General features: G+C 42.7%; 1 protein-coding gene across 9 annotated transcripts in view; it reads left to right on the top strand.

Moving 5' to 3' along the window:
• Nucleotides 1-19,630, top strand: part of LOC120020394 (ATP-dependent 6-phosphofructokinase, platelet type-like) — a 37,891-nt gene that overhangs the window by 13,250 nt on the left and 5,011 nt on the right. The window contains exons 2-16 of one of the 9 annotated variants that reach the window (XM_038964010.1): nucleotides 2,277-2,354; nucleotides 2,995-3,184; nucleotides 3,406-3,571; nucleotides 3,734-3,778; nucleotides 4,018-4,126; nucleotides 4,443-4,538; nucleotides 5,940-6,032; nucleotides 6,387-6,512; nucleotides 6,821-6,885; nucleotides 7,126-7,199; nucleotides 8,735-8,744; nucleotides 10,185-10,329; nucleotides 13,033-13,103; nucleotides 13,235-13,322; nucleotides 14,042-14,194. In XM_038964010.1, the coding sequence (XP_038819938.1) occupies nucleotides 2,277-2,354; nucleotides 2,995-3,184; nucleotides 3,406-3,571; nucleotides 3,734-3,778; nucleotides 4,018-4,126; nucleotides 4,443-4,538; nucleotides 5,940-6,032; nucleotides 6,387-6,512; nucleotides 6,821-6,885; nucleotides 7,126-7,199; nucleotides 8,735-8,744; nucleotides 10,185-10,329; nucleotides 13,033-13,103; nucleotides 13,235-13,322; nucleotides 14,042-14,194 (1,509 nt within the window). Of the gene's footprint in view, nucleotides 1-2,276; nucleotides 2,355-2,994; nucleotides 3,185-3,405; nucleotides 3,572-3,733; nucleotides 3,779-4,017; nucleotides 4,127-4,442; nucleotides 4,539-4,791; nucleotides 4,888-5,939; nucleotides 6,033-6,386; nucleotides 6,513-6,820; nucleotides 6,886-7,125; nucleotides 7,200-8,734; nucleotides 8,745-9,171; nucleotides 9,182-10,164; nucleotides 10,330-13,032; nucleotides 13,104-13,234; nucleotides 13,323-14,041; nucleotides 14,195-19,389; nucleotides 19,543-19,630 lie in introns of all 9 variants that reach the window. The other 8 variants (XM_038964012.1, XM_038964008.1, XM_038964015.1 and 5 more) reach the window with 8 other exon arrangements.

Consider the following 19,630-nt stretch of genomic DNA (forward strand, 5'->3'; position numbering starts at 1 on the left):
AATAAAATTGTATTTGTCACATGCTTCGTAAACAGGTGTAGACTAGAGTGAAATGCTTGCTTACAGGCACTTCCAACAATGGGATCAAATAAAATAATTCCAGGGCTTAAGAATTAAATTAGGTGTGATTCTGTCTCTACAGTTTTCACTTAATGCTTTTATAAGGATGACTTAACGCCTGGTCAGAGGTCTGGTCAGAGGTCATGAGGTCATGATGGAATACTGTATGAGAATATCAAATCAAATCAAATTGTATTTGTCACATGCTTCATAAACAACAGGTGTGGACTAACAGTGAAATGCTTACTTACGGGCCCTTCCCAACAACGCAGAGAAATAATAGAAAAATAATAACACAAGGAATAAATACACGAGTAATGATAACTTTGCTACTGTATATACACGGGGTACCAGTACCAAGTCGATGTGCAGGGGTATTTGAGGTAGATATGTACATATAGGTAGGGATAGAGTGACTAGGCTACAGGATAGACAATAAACAGTAACAGCAACGTGTGTGATGAGACAAAATAGTTAGTGCAAAAAGGGTCAATGCAGGTAGCTAATTAGTAAACTATTTTAACTATTTATTTAGCAGTCTTATGGCTTGGGGGTCGAAGCTGTTCAGGGTCCTGTTGGTTCCATACTTGCATTGGTAGCACTTGCTGTGTGCTAGTAGAGAGAACACTATGACTTGGGTGGCTGGAGTCTTTGCTTAAGTGTCGTCTATTGTTAGAGACTCCAGTGTTTGATGACTGATGAAAGTTATTCCGTTGAGCAGGCTCACAGCACACTCACTGTCTGTGTCTCAAATGGCACACTAGTCCCTCTATAGTGCACAGCTTTTTACCAGAGCCCTATGCACACCAAAGGTAGTGCACTATATAGGCAATGGGGTATGTGTTACGTGCCTCTTAATGAAGGGAGGTGCAGGAATCAGGAGCAGGAGAGCAAGGAAGTCCCAGTGGCAAAATAGTTTATTAGGCAGTCCCAACTCAACTACAACATGGGACTGAAACACGCCCAAATGAGTTCGCCACACACACAGCGAAATAAACGCTACACACGGGGGAGAAACCTCTACTCCTAAACTCATACCTGTTACGATCGTCTAAGGGAGGAGACCAAAACACTGAAACAACCAAAAACAACAAAGAGAGAGAACGAAACAAAACAGTTCTGTCTGGTGCAACAACATAAAACATAAAACAACTACCCACAACAAACAGGTGGTAAAAGGCTACCTAAGTATGGTTCTCAATCAGAGACAACGATAGACAGCTGCCTCTGATTGAGAACCACACCCGGCCAAACACACAGAAAAAGAAAACATAGAACACCAGACATAGAATGCCCACCCCAACTCACGCCCTGACCAAACCAAAATAGAGACATAAAAAGGATCTCTAAGGTCAGGGCGGGAAAATACCAAACGGCACAACTGCCGTGAGAAAAAGAAAACCCCGTGGTGCAGACACGCACCCCTGATAACGTAACCACAGAAAACAATCCCCCACAAAGACTAGCAGGCAGCGGAGGTAAATATACCCACCAAAATCAACTAATAAGACACAGGTGTAAACAATACAGACAGACACAAACGAAAAGGAAAAATGGATCGGTGGCAGCTAGTAGGCCGGTGACTGCCGAACAGGGAGAGGAGCCACCTTCGGTGGAAGTCGTGACAGTATGGGCGCTGGTCAAAAGTAGTGCACTATACGGAATAGGTTGGAATTTGGGACATACGCTCTGCAAGAGGCTAACTGTAACATGTTGTTATCTGCTCTGTCTGACTCAATGGAGGAGGGAGGATATGAGCTCTGGTGTCAATGTCTAAATAATTAGATTACAGGAAGCTTCAAACGTCCCTGTAGTGCCATTGCCATGAGTCTTGAATAAACAACAGTATGCTGTGAGATATATCAGTGTACCTTTAATAAGTGGGCATCATTTGTGCTAGTGTTAAAGGGATGGTTCATCTAATTTTCATGTTTGGGCCAAATTGATCTTACCTCGAGTTGTCTATGTATGCCAGCAGAGACAGCATCCATGATAATATGTTGTTTACTTTTGCTACAGGTAGCAGTTAGCATGATTTAGCATTGTCCTCTCAAAATGAATGTAAGTCAATATCCCTGATGTTATCAAAGATGCGTTGCAGAGTCAACGACTGTTACTATGTAACAACATTGTAATTCATGAATATGTTCATATTAATATTAGGAAATATAGGCCTATGCTGTGAGATAATGTTAATATTTATTTTCTCTATGCAGGGTTACCAGGGTATGGTAGATGGTGGGGATAACATTGAAGAGGCATCATGGGAAAGTGTCTCAAGCATGCTGCAAGTGGTAAGTAGTGCAATGAATGCCTTTAGGCAAAATACTATGGATTTGTTTAACATTATCATCACAGTCACAGGCTATATATATAGTATACGTAGTGGTTAATGAATATTTTGGCCAGAGGCTACAGTATATTATACAGTATATGATGGTTAATGGTTTGAATATATTTGTGGTCCCAGAATTTACAAATGCATGTGACAGATGAGCGCAGCTGCATTTCTGGCTGATGCTAAACAGAGTGGAAGGTGCCCTGTCATTGTGGATTCTGCATGAACCTGATAGTTAATGACAACAAAACACACAACACTAAAAAAATATGTGCGATGTTGAATTAATGACACCTATCAATGTGCTCAATTGTGTCAGATAATATCATCCATTGGTTTGGTCTAGAGCTGTTTTGTTCCATTCATCCTACCTTCATCCACATTTATCCGTCTATCCTTCCAACATTAATTAATTCAATCATCCATCCATCCATCCCTCCATCTATCCTTCACCCATTCATCCAATCTTCATTCATCTATCCACCAACCTCAACCTATCCATCCATCAATTCAGTTGTCATCCATCCATCAATCCATCTTTTCAACTGTCATTCATCCATTCATCTGAATTCTTGGCTGTTGTATTTTCCTGTCAGGGTGGCACAGTCATTGGCAGTGCCCGCTGCAAGGAGTTCCGCAGCCACGAGGGGCGTCTAAAGGCTGCCCACCACCTGGTGCAGCGTGACATCACCAACCTGTGTGTGATTGGAGGGGACGGCAGCCTCACTGGGGCCAACCTCTTCAGAGAGGAGTGGAGCGGACTACTGGAGGAACTGGTCCAGCAGGGTATCTCAATGTTGTAGTCAATGGAGTGGACCAAATGTTCACAGTAATCTACTCCATCACTAATTTCTACGCAAAAAAATGTATTTATATGCCTGACATGTTGTAGTAAAACATTTATTACTATGTATTACCAAAGCCTGTATACAGCCATTCCATCTATGAGTGTACATTACTCAGTAGTGAAGCCAGTAGGTTCATATTACGTTGCATTGTGTATAAAGGTCTGATTGATGAGGAGGCTGCCCAGAACAACTCAGAGCTGCACATCGTGGGAATGGTGGGTTCCATCGACAATGACTTCTGTGGCACTGACATGACAATCGGGACAGACTCTGCCCTGCACAGAATCATAGAGGTGGTGGACGCAATCATGACTACAGCCCAGAGGTACTGACATAGATGATTGTTGTTGAATGGTACATTTCTTAACTTTTAGATGAGCCAACATTTACACAGATAGAGGTACTGACAGATACAGTGGCATATTTATCTCAGTGGTGTTGTTTGTACACAATCAACATTTACACAGACTTCTCTCCTTTCCCTCAGCCACCAGAGGACATTTGTGCTGGAGGTCATGGGAAGACATTGTGGGTATGGAATGGCATTTCATTTCTGCTTTCATTTCCTGCTTTATTCTTGTACTTGCTACAATTTAGCAATGGACTCTCAGCAGTCCTGTTTTGAAAATGTTTGTACATACACAAATGGGTTTGTATTGCATGTATTTATATTTGATATTTTATTGTATACTAAATGTACAGTGTGTGTGTGTGTGTGTGTGTGTGTGTGTGTGTGTGCGTGCGTGCGTGCGTGCGTGCGTGCGTGTGTAGGTACCTGGCCTTAGTAAGTGCTCTGGCCTGTGGGGCTGACTGGGTGCTGATCCCTGAGATGCCCCCTGAGGACGGGTGGGAGGAACAGATGTGTCAGAAACTGTCTGAGGTAACAACACAGACACACACACACACACACACACAGACACACACACACACACACACACACACACACACACACACACACACACACACACACACACACACACACACACACACACACACACACACACACACACACACACACACACACACACACACACACACACAGGTAACATCTGACATATGCAGATCTAACAAATACATTTCAATCTATACCTCACATTGAATAGGATTTACTGCTTAGTGATAACACGTTGTAGTGTATTTTATTTCCTTCAACCATAGCAAAAGCAGCAGTGTTCATTGTGTTTCTTAATGTCCAGAGCCGATCCAGGGGTTCAAGGCTGAATATAATCATTGTCGCTGAAGGAGCCATTGACAGACAAGGAAAGGCTATAACTGTTAATAATGTCAAGGATGTGAGTACCTGAATATGCAACGAAGGGGGAACCAAAAGCAGGTCCTACAGATGTGTGAATAGCTTCATGCTTTACAGATGAAAGGACTCTGTTAAGTGAGAAATGGACAGAGGTAGTAGGCAGATCTGTTCTTTCTCTCTCTCTGGTAGGCATGCAGCTGTTTCAGCATAAACCGGGTCCAGCTTTTGAAAAGCCAAATGCAAAAATGTTCTGTCATGTACTGTATATCTGTGCTTTGTTTGTATTCTTATAGAATCGTGCAGATAAGAAACGGCTCAATATCATTATTGTAGCAGAGGGGGCGATAGATTCTCACAACAAGCCTATCACTACAGACCATATTAAGGAAGTAAGTACTCAGCTGTCCTGTACTGGTGGAGTACTCCTCTGCAGACCTGGGTTCAAATCCTATTTGAAATCTTTTTGCGACTTTTCTATTGGTTTAATTGCGCCAGACAAGCTTAATCAAGCCCACATTAAGTATTTGAAATTATTTCATATTGTATTTGAACCCAGGTCTGGTACAGTACTTCTGTGTGCCGTGGTTACTTCTGGCTGCACATCGTCATCTCTCCATCTCTCTGTCCCATTAACAACATGCTGTCCATGTTTTAACTCTTCATCTAAGTATTTTATTGGATCTTTCTTAGTAATGTGAACTTCTGTGAATTATACTTCTTCCTGTTTGTGCCTTGCAACCTTGTTCTTCATCAGCATACCTAACCTGGTAAGCATAGAAATACATATATAACTAATAGGATCTCTGTTCTGGTAAGAGTCTTATACAGTACAGTTTACTTGGCAGAACAAACGAACAAGGGTTGAGTCCAAAATGGCACCCTATTCTCTATTAATATACTGTACTAGTTTTGACCAGCTCTGGTTAAAAGTAGTGCACTATATAGGGAATAGGGTGCCATTTGGAACACACAGGTGTAAGTGTTGGAGACTCACTTACTATGTACATGACAGGAACTGTTTTGCATGGGTGTACATTGCTTGTGCTTTCCCCTACTGTCTTTCTTCCTAAGGTATAGCATGCCATTGTCATTCTCTTTCTACCATACAATACAAATAGACAATTTTTGCATTCCAAATGGCACCCTATTCTCTATATCCTGGTCCTGGGGACACAAAAGGGTGCACATTTTGGTTTTTGCCTTAGCACTACACAGCTGATTTAGCTCATCATCAAATCTTTGATTAGTGGAATCAGATGTGCACTCCTTTGGGTCCCTAGGACCAGAATTAAGAAACACTGATCTATATAATGCATTACTTTTGTAGTAGTACACTATATAGGGAATAGGGTTCCATTTGGGACATAAGTGTTATTGAATTACTCTGCTAATTGGAGGAAACGTACATTGCTCAATACCTGGCCTTCCTCTCCTACTATAGTTGGTTGTTAGCTGTCTGGGCTTTGACACCCGAGTCACCATCCTGGGTCACGTCCAGAGAGGAGGAACCCCCTCTGCCTTCGACCGGATCCTGGTGAGTGTTACCCACATACTCACATACAATAAAAAGGCACTTATAGACTGGGTTGCTTCCTAAATGGCACCCTATTCCCTATATAGTGCACTACTTTTCAGTTAGAGTCACAGCCCTTTGTGCTGCCGTCTGTCTAATAGCTGAATAATATCCCTGGTTTGTTTGTTTTGGTTAGTAACCATGAGGCAGTTTCAGAATGGTAATCATAATTTAAAGAGCATGTCATTTCATACTGTTATGCAATTTCTAACTTGAACTTGAAGTTATTTTCCCAATGTCCCAGATCACCATTAATTCTAAGTTGACCCCAGTATAAATATGATTTGACCTTTGCCCTCCACCCTGTCTGTCCAGGCCAGTCGTATGGGAGTGGAGGCGGTCCTGGCCCTGTTGGAGGCGTCAGCCAGCACCCCGGCCTGCGTAGTGTCTCTGTGTGGGAACCAGGCTGTCCGTCTGCCCCTCATGGAGTGTGTTCAGATGGTACACTTACACTGTGTGTTCACATGCTACACAGCCCTGCTGGGACCCTGGATTAGTATTCTGTACAGTGTACAGATGGGGATGGCCGCCAGCCAAGATAGTGTGTGTGAGATTGCTTTACTCAACAGTAATGAACACGTATGAAGTGATAGCCTACCCCTTTGTGATGTTTTCAGGTTCTACACCATTTACAGGATGCATCAAGTACTTCTACCTACTGTATACATTATAGATCTATTATGAATAAAGACAATTGATAGGCTGTTGATTCCAGACACATTAACCACTCGTATTTATTTTCTCAATAGACACAAGACGTCCAGAAAGCCATGGACGAGAAGAATTTTGAGGAAGCTGTGAGACTGCGTGGCAGGTATATTATCTGACTCTTGTACCAATTCTACATTCTTCGATAAAATAAAGTGATATCTCTGTATTTCTAAGATGCATATCTTTATTTGGCCAGCAGTCTAGTCTAGCAGGACCATTACAGCTTTACAGGATTCAGATTCATTTTCCTCTTGCCTTTAAAAGTTTATGCAACTTAGTAATGGAGGTTTCTGGACACAAGGTAGATGGATGAATAACAGTATGTTTCATTAATATTTTGCAGGAGTTTCGAAAACAACCTGAACACCTACAAACTCCTGTCTTACCGGAAAGCAGACTCTGAGCTCCCAAATGTAAGTATCCTCAGTAGAGGTCGACCGATTATGATTTTTCAACGCCGATATCGATACCGATTATTGGAGGACCAAAAAAAGCCGATACCAATTCATCGGCCAATTTTTTTTGTTTATTTGTAGTAATGACAATTACAACAATACTGAATGAACACTTATTTTAACTTAATATAATACATCAATAAAATACATTTAGCCTGTTCAATTTGGTTTAAATAATGCAAAAACAAAGTGTTGGAGAAGTAAAAGTGCAATATGTGCCATGTAAGAAAGTTAATGTTTAAGTTCCTTGCTCAGAACATGAGAACATATGAAAGCTGGTGGTTCCTTTTAACATGAGTCTTCAATATTCCCAGGTAAGAAGTTTTAGGTTGTAGTTATTATAGGAATTATAGGACTATTTCTCTCTATACGATTTGTATTTCATATACCTTTGACTATTGGATGTTCTTATAGGCACTTTAGTATTGCCAGTGTAACAGTATAGCTTCCATCCCTCTCCTCGCCGCTACCTGGGCTCGAACCAGGAACACATCGACAACAGCCACCCTCGAAGCAGCGTTACCCATGCAGAGCAAGGGGAACAATTACTCCAAGTCTCAGAGCGAGTGACGTTTGAAACACTATTAGCGCGCACCCCGCTAACTAGCTAGCCATTTCACATCGGTTACACCAGCCTAATCTCGGGAGTTGATAGGCTTGAAGTCATAAACAGCGCAATGCTTGAAACACAGCGAAGAGCTGCTGGCAAAACGCACGAAAGTGCTGTTTGAATGAATGCTTACGAGCCTGCTGGTGCCTACCATCGCTCAGTCAGACTGCTCTATCAAATCATAGACTTAATTATAACATAATAACACACAGAAATACGAGCCTTAGGTCATTAATATGGTCGAATCCGGAAACTATCATCTCAAAAACAAAACATTTATTCTTTCAGTGAAATACGAACCGTTCCGTATTTTATATAACGGGTGGTATCCATAAGTCTAAATATTCCTGTTACATTGCACAGCCTTCAATGTTATGTCATAATTACGTAAAATTCTGGCAAATTAGTTCGCAATGAGCCAGGCGGCCCAAACTGTTGCATATACCCTGACTCTGCGTGCAATGAACGCAAGAGAAGTGACACAATTTCACCTGGTTAATATTGCCTGCTAACCTGGATTTCTGTTAGCTAAATATGCAGGTTTAAAAATATATACTTCTGTGTATTGATTTTAAGAAAGGCATTGATGTTTATGGTTAGGTACACGTTGGAGCAACGACAGTCCTTTTTCGTGAATGCGCACTGCATCGATTATATGCAACGCAGGACACACTAGATAAACTAGTAATATCATCAACCATGTGTAGTTATAACTAGTGATTATGATTGATTGATTGTTTTTTATAAGATAAGTTTAATGCTAGCTAGCAACTTACCTTGGCTTCTTACTGCATTCGCGTAACAGGCGGGCTCCTCGTGAGGCAGGTGGTTAGAGCGTTGGACTAGTTAACCGTAAGGTTGCAAGATTGAATCCCTGAGCTGACAAGGTAAAAATCTGTCGTTCTGCCCCTGAACAAGGCAGTTAACCCACCGTTCCTAGGCCGTCATTGAAAATAAGAATGTGTTCTTAACTGACTTGCCTAGTTAAATAAAGGTGTAAAAATAAAATAAAAATACCGATTTCCGATTGTTATGAAAACTTGGAATCGGCCCTAATTAATCGGCCATTCCGATTAATCGGTCGACCTCTAATCCTCAGATAACCCAAGGCAAACATTTATATTGTACATTGACAAAGTTACTGTGACATTCACATGTGTTTTCCCTAACATTTGTGTCTTTCCAGCGTTTCTCAGATTTGTCTGTTAGGATCAGGTACTTCCTGTTGAGGTGCATTGTGGCTCATACTGAGGTCTTTTTGTGACACTAACAGAGTGTGTTTGTTAAATTGTTTTCTGTCTTGAGGGGATAGGAAGAGGATGAGCTCCCATATAATGTACGTACTGTACTGTAACCTACTATAATATACCAGCTCTAGATCAGTGCTAAGTTCTCCTATATGTACACCGTTTGTGCTATCATGCCAACTTTGTGTGTTTGGCTTGACAATGACAGCAATGGAGTTGGCAAGAGCACAAACGGATCTGGGACCAGGCTTCGTTTGAAATACTAATTTGCTGCATCAATGGCCCTGTAGAATAGAAAAACAAGTAGCTTTTAGGTTAAATTTTTTCTAACGACATCTTTATTTGAATAGAATAATACCTCCATAGGGCCATGATTGAACTAGACAGCTTCTGACGTAGTACATGTAGGATTAGACCATTTTGAACATAAATAGTGTCACAAAATGACAGATGTCTGTTGCTGTAGCCTCATTGCTTATTTCTTCATGGCTCTGCTTAGTAGAAGAACAGTATATCTGTGTTCTAAGAAGTGCCCTGTTCCTGCACGTTCAGTATGCTTGCTGTTGCCATAGTAGCCTACTAGCTAGTTTTGCTGCAGAGAAGTATCAATCAGACACATGCTTGTGATCTGCTCAAAGTAAGAGATTACTTTGAGATTACCACGCCTATGAGGGCACTCATATACGTGGGGTCTATCTGTCCATGAGCACGTTGTGATCATGTGATTGAGCTCAGAGTCAGTGGTCTATGTGAAGTACAACAACAGCCTATACAGATGCAGCATCTTGGAGCCGTAGCATGAGGCCTTGCTAGAGATTGTCTCTGCATGCTGCTCCATTCTCCACGGAGACAACAGCTTTGCCAGGCTTGTAGAGCATCTCTACCCAGTATCAACCACTATGAGCAGGTGTATGTATACAGAGGGGTTTGGTGATATGGGTATCAATGAGCATTTTGAATTTACTGAATAGAAATTGAAATGACCCCAACTCTGCTAGTTTAAAATGTGTATGTATTTTTGTGTGTGTTTTTGTGTGTGTGTGTATTTCTAAATGTGTGTGTGTGACAACTGCGCTGTTGATCCTCAGAGCTCCTTCAACGTGGCGGTGCTGAACGTGGGTGCCCCTGCTGCGGGCATGAACGCAGCTGTCCGCTCGGCCGTCAGGGTGGGCATCACCGAGGGGCACAAGATGTTCGCCGTTAACGACGGCTTCGAGGGATTCTACAAGGGACAGGTACTGGGGTTAAGACACATGATTATAGTCATTTTATTCTTCCCCACTGAGAATTATGGTCTCACTGCCACATGATCAACAGGTTGTTTGCTCACTGTTTAACACATTTGATCATATTTGTCCCCTAGTATTGTTTACACCATTAACCTTGAAAGGAAGTCTACACCATATTTTGAAAGCCATTAGAATAACCAGAACGCATATTTAAAATGATTAATATAAACATGACAGTGAAGCCAGATAAGCTAAAAGTTATAGTGACCTTGTTGACTGGCTTTGCAGAGTAGAAAAGTAGCTGCCTACTGTAAGTCACCTTTCCTCTTGTGTCCGCTGCCACTGACACTGATGGTGTTTTTCAGATAATACTTGTGTGGGGTGATAAAAAGGAGTGCTTAAAGTGCTTACAATTGTATTTTCATTTTTGTTTTGTATTTAACCGCCACTTTAAACGTGTACATGACACTGCAACAAAATGTCCCCTTCCAGGCCTCTCACTCACCCCCTGTCCTTTATCCAGGCCTCTCACTCACCCCCTGTCCTTTATCCAGGCCCTCTTACTCACCCCCTGTCCTTTATGCAGGCCTCTAACTCACCCCCTGTCCTTTATGCAGGCCTCTCACTCACCCCCTGTCCTTTATGCAGGCCTCTCACTCACCCCCTGTCCTTTATGCAGGCCTCTCACTCACCCCTTGTCCTTTATGCAGGCCTTTAATTCACCCCCTGTCCTTTATGCAGGCCTCTCACTCACCCCTTGTCCTTTATGCAGGCCTCTCACTCACCCCCTGTCCTTTATGCAGGCCTTTAATTCACCCCCTGTCCTTTATGCAGGCCTCTCACTCACCCCCTGTCCTTTATGCAGGCCTCTCACTCACCCCCTGTCCTTTATGCAGGCCTTTAACTCACCCCCTGTCCTTTATGCAGGCCAGGCCTCTCACTCACCCCTTGTCCTTTATGCAGGCCTTTAACTCACCCCCTGTCCTTTATGCAGGCCTCTCACTCACCCCTGTCCTTTATGCAGGCCTCTCACTCACCCCCTGTCCTTTATGCAGGCCTCTCACTCAGCCCCTGTCCTTTATGCAGGCCTTTAACTCACCCCCTGTCCTTTATGCAGGCCTCTCACTCACCCCCTGTCCTTTATGCAGGCCTCTCACTCACCCCCTGTCCTTTATGCAGGCCTCTCACTCACCCCCTGTCCTTTATGCAGGCCTTTAACTCACCCCCTGTCCTTTATGCAGGCCTTTAACTCACCCCCTGTCCTTTATGCAGGCCTCTCACTCACCCCCTGTCCTTTATGCAGGCCTTTAACTCACCCCCTGTCCTTTATGCAGGCCTCTCACTCACCCCCTGTCCTTTATGCAGGCCTCTCACTCACCCCCTGTCCTTTATGCAGGCCTCTCACTCACCCCCTGTCCTTTATGCAGGCCTTTAACTCACCCCCTGTCCTTTATGCAGGCCAGGCCTCTCACTCACCCCCTGTCCTTTATGCAGGCCTCTCACTCACCCCCTGTCCTTTATGCAGGCCTTTAACTCACCCCCTGTCCTTTATGCAGGCCTCTCACTCACCCCCTGTCCTTTATGCAGGCCTCTCACTCACCCCCTGTCCTTTATGCAGGCCTTTAACTCACCCCCTGTCCTTTATGCAGGCCTCTCACTCACCCTCTGTCCTTTATGCAGGCCTCTCACTCACCCCCTGTCCTTTATGCAGGCCTCTCACTCACCCCTTGTCCTTTATGCAGGCCTTTCACTCACCCCCTCTCCTTTATGCAGGCCAGGCCTCTCACTCACCCCCTCTCCTTTATGCAGACCTCTCACTCACCCCCTCTCCTTTATGCAGGCCTCTCACTCACCCTTTCTCCTTTATGCAGGCCAGGCCTGTCACTCACCCCCTCTCCTTTATGCAGGCCTCTCACTCACCCTCTCTCCTTTATGCAGGCCTCTCACTCACCCTCTCTCCTTTATGCAGGCCTCTCACTCACCCTCTCTCCTTTATGCAGGCCTCTCTCTCACCCCCTCTCCTTTATGCAGGCCCCTCTCTCACCCCCTCTCCTTTATGCAGGCCTCTCTCTCACCCCTTCTCCTTTATGCAGGCCTCTCTCTCACCTCCACTCTCATCCCCATTTCCTAGGCCTCTAACCCCTACTTTCTCACCCTCACACCCAATCCCTTTCTCTGTCACTCCCTCTTTCTGTCACTCCCTTTTTCTGTCACTCCCTCTCTGTCACCCACTCTCTCTGTCACCAGACCTCAAACAACACTGCCTGGGTCAGTCTTTGTTTCAAGGGCCCTGGGCACTCAGCTGGAGGAAAGCATGAAGGCAGGGATAAGTGATTGAAAATAATGGTGTGCTCCTTCGTCCATGGTCAAATGTTACTTTACCTTGCCCAACACTGAGGGATGAGTGAGACCTTGGTAGAGTACTGTTGGTAGATTAGAGCCTGTGTGCTTCAATGAGCGATAACACAGTACAATCAAACTGTCATACAAAGCAGGATAGATGTTATATGTCTATATCATTGACTGCAAATCTGATGTGCAGGATTGTTTTTTAGAATGTCATTCATTCCTTTAGCATGTTTTGTGTCCCATTGAAATGAACGTAATGAATGAGGATGTTAGCAATTAGGAGAGCTTTATGGAGACTACTCAGAACACATTTGAAACCTCAATCTCAAACGCAGTTTTGTTGTGTTTGTGTCCACACAGATAAAGGAGATCAAATGGGGAGATGTAGGTGGTTGGACTGGACAAGGGGGGTCCATACTGGGAACAAAGAGGTAGGCCAATGAACAGAGCCCATAGAGTGCCATTTGGGACACAACAAGTGTTTAAAAACGTGCAGCATGGAAAGTCAACACTGACATATCGGGTACTGTAGATTAACACAGATTTTCATTCCTAATTTCAGAACCCTTCCAGCGAAGCATCTTGATAAGATAGCTGAACAAATCAGGATACATAACATCAATGCTTTGCTTGTTATCGGTGGATTTGAGGTATGTACAGCACATCACAGCATCAAATGCATTGGACATTGAAATAACAGTTGAATATTATTACAGGTTTATACCACCACTATGCATTACCAAATTGTATATTGTACTTTTTATAAATGTGAAAAGTTTTTAGCATAGTCTACTCTAGTAATCCTCAAATACTTTAAGTACTTGTTAGTTAAATGCATTGTCCGGCACACTGAAAAGATCTTACATTAGAGTCCTATTTGAATCTTAGTAATAGTAAAATTTGAATCTTAGTAATAGTAATACACTCTAATAGTAATACTAATAATAATCTTTGAGAAATACACTGGAATATACTCCTGTCTCATATCTTTTTCTACGTTTGTCACACTGTTGTATTCATTCATTTCACAATCTAAAGTGACAAAATATTCTCCATTATTCCCTCCTATGATTATTAAGAACATATTTCTCCACAATTCCTAGCACCCTTCAGGCTCTCCTCCCTCTGTCCCCCATATCTGTGTCAGTTACACTGTGGGGTGCTTCCTATGTCACACTGTCCATTTTGATAGGCCCGGCTCCCTCACACTGGCTCCGCCCACCTTGTCCTGTCTTTATGGCTGTGTACTAAATGGCACCCTATACCCTATACAGTGCACTACTAAGTAGTGTACTATATAGGGAATAGGGTGCCATTTTGGGATGCTACCCAATTAACTCTAAAGCCCTGGCTCTGCCCTGTACTGTAGGCCTTCCTGGGAGTCATGGAACTGTCCGCTGCCCGGGAGAAATATAATGAGTTCTGTGTCCCCATGGTTATGGTCCCTGCCACGGTCTCCAACAATATACCGGGCTCTGACCTCAGCATTGGCGCAGACACAGCTTTGAATGCTATTACTGATGTAAGTCTGGCTGGGGGTCAGAGGTCGCAAGTTTACGTGTTTTAAGAACACCCTCCAGCCAATCAGAATTGGGGGCTTCACTGATCGCAGCTCGGGCGTGGCATTTACCAGCATCACAACTGGCTGAATGTAACTGAGCGTTACCTAAAGGCACCAAACTGATTTGTGTTGACCAAGGTATGCATGTGCTACTTTATCATCTGAAAGGAAATAGTTAGGTAGAGTTTAAAAAGCCATAGAAGGGCATAGTAAACACTAAGTGAAAGAGTTAGATATAGTATGACAACTTATCCTCTGATCAGTTGCAAGAGACTGTATTGTAAAAACAGCAAGAAGTTAACAGTGATTTTATTAAAGCTCAACCATGTAAAGAGGTACAGTAGTATATGATTAGTAGTGGTAGGAGTAGGATTAGGGATATTAGGGGTAGGGGTGTAATTTGGGGTAGGTATATTAGGGGTAGGGGTAGTATTAGGAGTAGGTACAGTGCCTTCAGAAAGTATTCATACCTCTTGACTTATTCCACTTTTGTTGTGTTACAGCCTAAGTTCTCTAACCAATCTACACACAATACCCCATAATGACGAAGTGAAAACCTGTTTTTAGAATCTTTTGCAGATTTATTGAAAATTAAATACAGGAATATCTCATTTACATAAGTATTCACACCCCTGAGTCAATACTTTGTAGAAGCATCTTTGGCACCCATTACAGCTGTGAGTCTTTCTGGGTAAGTCTCTAAAAGCTTTCCACACCTTGATTTTGCAACATTTGCCTATTATTCTTTTCAAAATTCTCCAAGCACTGTCAAATTGGTTGTAGATCATTGCTAAACAACCATTTTCAGGTCTTTCCATAGATTTTCAAGTAGATTTAAGTCAAAACTAACTCAGCCACTCGGGAACATTCACTGTCTTCTTGGTAAGCAACTCCAATGTAGATTTGGCCTTGTGTTTTAGGTTATTGTCCCGCTGAAAGCTGAAACAATCTCCTGGTGTCTGGTGGAAAGCAGACAACAAGGTTTTTCTCTAGGATTTTGCCTGTACTTAGCTCCATTCCATGTAGTTTTTTATCCTGAAAAACTCCCCAGTCCTTAACGATTACAAGCATACCCATAACATGATGCAGCCACCAATATGCTTGAAGGTATTGAGAGTGGTACTCAGTAATGTGACGTGGTAAGGTTGGACCCAGGTGCAGAGAGAGACCAGACGAGGAATCAGTGGTTAAGGATAAACATAATACTTCACTGAGAAACAGTAGCCGCAGGACCACAGTACACTTGAAAAAATATATAAAAAAATAACACTAAGTCTCAAAAACTCACTCAAGAAACGACCACACACAGTAAACAATTCAAGCTTCTGCAAAGGACCACAGAAAAAAAAAAGACATACCTGAGTCCAATAAAAGTCTCTAGGGCGGTCTCTGCCGCCCTCTGGTGTCAGGAAGAACCATGATAAGTAATGTGTTGTATTGATTTGCCCCAAACTTAACACTTTGTATTCAAGACAAAAAGTGAATTGCTTTGCCAGGTTTTTTGCAGTATTTCTTTAGTGCCTTGTTGCAAATATGATGCATGTTTTGGAATACAGTCTTCCTTTTATTACTCTGTCAATTAAGTTAGCACTGTGGAGTAACTACAAATGTTGTTAATCAATCCTCAGTTTTCTCTTATCACAACCATTAAACTATGTAACTGTGTTAGTCACCATTGGCCTCATAGTGAAATCTCTGAGCTGTTTCCTTCCTATCTGAGTTAGGAAGGACGCCTGTATATTTGTAGTGACTGGGTGTATTGATACACCATCCAAAGTGTAATTAATAACTTCACCATGCTCAAAGGGATATTCAATGTCATATTTTTTTTTTACCCATCTACCAATAGGTGCCCTTCTTTACGAGGCATTGGAAAACCTTGCTGGTCTTTGTGCTTAGGTACAGAGACGAGGTAGTCATTCAAAAATCATGTTAAACACTATTATTGCACACAGAGTGAGACCATGCAACTTATTATGTGACTTGTTAAGCATTTTCCTTATTTTAGGCTTCCCATAACAAAGGGTTTGAATACTTATTGACTCAGACATTTCAGATTTTCATTTTTTATTAATTTGTAAACATTTCTAAAACATAATTCCACTTTGACATGATTGTGTAGATCAGTGACAAACACATCTACATGTAATCCATTTTAAATTCAGGCTGTAACACAACAAAATGTGAATAGTTTCGAAAGGCACTGTATATTAGGGGTTGGAGTAGTATTAGGGGTAGGTAATTAAGGGTAGGGGGAGGCTTAGGGGTAGGGGTAGTATTAGGGGTAGTATTAGGGATAGGTATATTAGGGGTAGGATTGGATTAGGGCTAGGTTGGTTATGGGTAGTATTAGGGGTAAGGCTGGATTAGGGGTATATTAGGGGTAGGTATATTAGGGGTAGGGGTAGTATTAGGGGTAGGATTATTAGGGGTAGGTACAGTGGCTTGTGTAAGTATTCACACCCCTTGGCCTTTTTCCTATTTTGTTGCCTTACAACCTGGAATTAAAATAGATTTTTCGGGGGTTTCTATAATTTGATTTACACAACATGCCTACCACTTTGAAGATGAAAATATTTTTTATTGTGAAACAAACAAGAAATAAGAAAAATAAACAGAAAACTTGACTGTGCATAACTATTCAAGTTATCTAGCCACTGAGATTTTTGCCCATTCTTCAATGCAAAACTGCTCCAGCTCCTATAAGTTGGATGGGTTCCGCTGGTGTACAGCAATCTTTAAGTCATACCACAGATTCTCAATTGGATTGAGGTCTGGGCTTTGACTAGGCCATTCCAAGACATTTAAATGTCTTCCACTCGAGTGTTGCTTTAGCAGTATGCATAAGGTCATTGTCCTGCTGGAAGGTGAACCTCCGTCCCAGTCTCAAATCTCTGGAAGGCTGAAACAGGTTTCACTCAAGAATTTCCCTGTATTTAACGCCATCCATCATTCCTTCAATTCTGACCAGTTTCCCAGTCCCAAATATCCCCACAGCATGATGCTGCCACCAAGCTTCACTGTGGGAATGACGTTCCTTGATGGCCAAAAAGCTCACTTTTAGTCTCATCTGACCAGAGTACCTTCTTCCATATGTTTTGGGAGTCTCCCACATGCCTTTTGGCGAACAACAAACGTGTTTTCTTATTTTTCCTTAAAGCAAGGGCTTTTCTCTGGCCACTTCCGTAAAGCCCAGCTCTGTGGAGTATACGGCTTGGTTCTATGGACAGATACTCCAGTCTCCGCTGTGGAGCTTTGCAGCTCCTTCAGGGTTATCTTTGGTCTCTTTGTTGCCTCTCTGATTAATACTCTCCTTGCCTGGTCCGTGAGTTTTGGTGGGCGGCCCTCTCTTGGCAGGTTTGTTGTGGTGCCATATTCTTTCAATTTTTTTATAATGGATTTAATGGTGCTCCGTGGGATGTTCAAAGTTTCTGATATTTTTTTATAACCCAACCCTGATCTGTACTTCACCACAACTTTGTCCCTGACCTGTTTGGAGAGCTCCTTGGTCTTCATGGTGCCGCTTGCTTGGTGGTGCCCCTTGCTTAGTGGTGTTGCAGACTCTGGGGCCTTTCAGAACAGGTGTATATTTACTGAGATCATCTGTGAGATCATGTGACACTTAGATTGCACACAGGTAGACTTTATTTAACTATTTATGTGACTTCTGAAGGTAATTGGTTGCACCAGATCTTATTTAGGGGCTTCACAGCAAAGGGGGTGAATACATACTGTATGCACGCACCACTTTTCCATTATTTATTTTAGAGAATTTTTTTAAACAAGTTATTTTTTTCATTTCACTTCACCAATTTGGACTATTTTGTGTATGTCCATTACATGAAATCCAAATAAAAATCAATTTAAATTACAGGTTGTAATGCAACAAAATAGGAAAAATGCCAAGGGGGTGAATACTTTTGCAAGGCACTGTATATTAAGGGTAGGGGTAGTATTAGAGGTAGGGGTAGTATTAGGAGTGTAGTACTATATTAGGGCTAGTTCTTTCAGTCTGAGGCCTCTGGTGTCTGTTGTTTTTGCTGGTAAATGTCATAGTGGAGCTCTCAGTTAGGTCCCAGGTAAGTGATAGATAGGGGCATGCACTAGTGACGTGGCATGTTTTGGACCCTGCGACTTCCATTGTTCTCCCTGCACCTTGTCTACTAAACATGATGAGCTGTCTGGTCCCTGGTCTGGTTTAACACAACCCTTAGCTCTACAACACTCCTATCCTGCTATCCAAATGGCTACAAGCCAGGTGGATGAGGTGGATGAGGTGGAGGTTTGGAAGAGAAGGGTATGAATGAAGTAGAAGTAGTAGTACTAACATTTAGATGTTTTCTCTAACCAATCATTTTCCATTCACCCGTCTAGTTGATTTTATTTCTATCATCAACCAAAACTAGATTCTCACTAAGCATCTGAAACGAATAGTCACTATACTCTATTGGAGAAAGAAGTGAATTCACTTTAATAACTTACTTGTTGTAAACAAATACAGCATTTTAATTTGAGTTTACTGACAATCTGTTGCTGATATACAGAAAAAAAGGGAGATTAAGTGATTCATAGAACAGTAATAGCCTATCTAATTGTTGTCTTCAACCAGAACAGACCACCATTTTGTTTTGAACACGATTGTCTGCATGGGTAGTGGACCTTACAGATAACGACCAGCATTTTGCCACTTGCGTACAAACGTTCCCTCATGTCGTGAGGTCAAGTGCAGTGTCGCCAGGCTGCATTGTGACTGACTGAGTCTACTGTTGTTTCCACGACAACACTTCTGTCTGTCTGCCAGCTAGGGTGACCAACCAACCCCACCCCTCTTCTGTCTCCTCTTTGCCAATGGGATGCCAAGCCAACCCCTCTCTTACACGGAAGAGCCTTACACACACAGCTACTACATGGTGTAGGGTGTAGATCAGGCCTTAATAGGGTAACATGTAGTATGATCTGCCTCCCAAATGAGAGCCTATTCCCTTTATAGTGCACTACTTTTGACCATAGCCCTATGGGCTGTATATTGCACTACATAGGGAATAGGGTGCCATTTGGGACACAGCCCATACTAGGGTACCGTGTAGTAGGGTCTCTCTGAGTATGAGATGCTCCACCTAGTGGTGTAACGCGTTTGTGCCGCACCACTTCACCAGGCGTTTGAGTGTTTGCTGCAGCTCTATGAGGCCCGGACCAGCCATGAGGACTTTTGCATCCCGATGTGTGTGCTGCCTGCCACCATTAGTAACAATGTGCCCGGTACTGATCTGAGTATCGGGGCAGACACTTCCCTCAATGCCATCGTGGAGGTAAGGTAGAACTCACATAGCCTGGTCCCAGATCTGTTTATGCTTTTGCCAACTTCATTGGTGTCATTGTCAAGCCAAGCACGACAAG

This window comes from Salvelinus namaycush, chromosome 25 (assembly GCF_016432855.1).
Source record: "Salvelinus namaycush isolate Seneca chromosome 25, SaNama_1.0, whole genome shotgun sequence".
Taxonomy (NCBI): domain Eukaryota; kingdom Metazoa; phylum Chordata; class Actinopteri; order Salmoniformes; family Salmonidae; genus Salvelinus; species Salvelinus namaycush.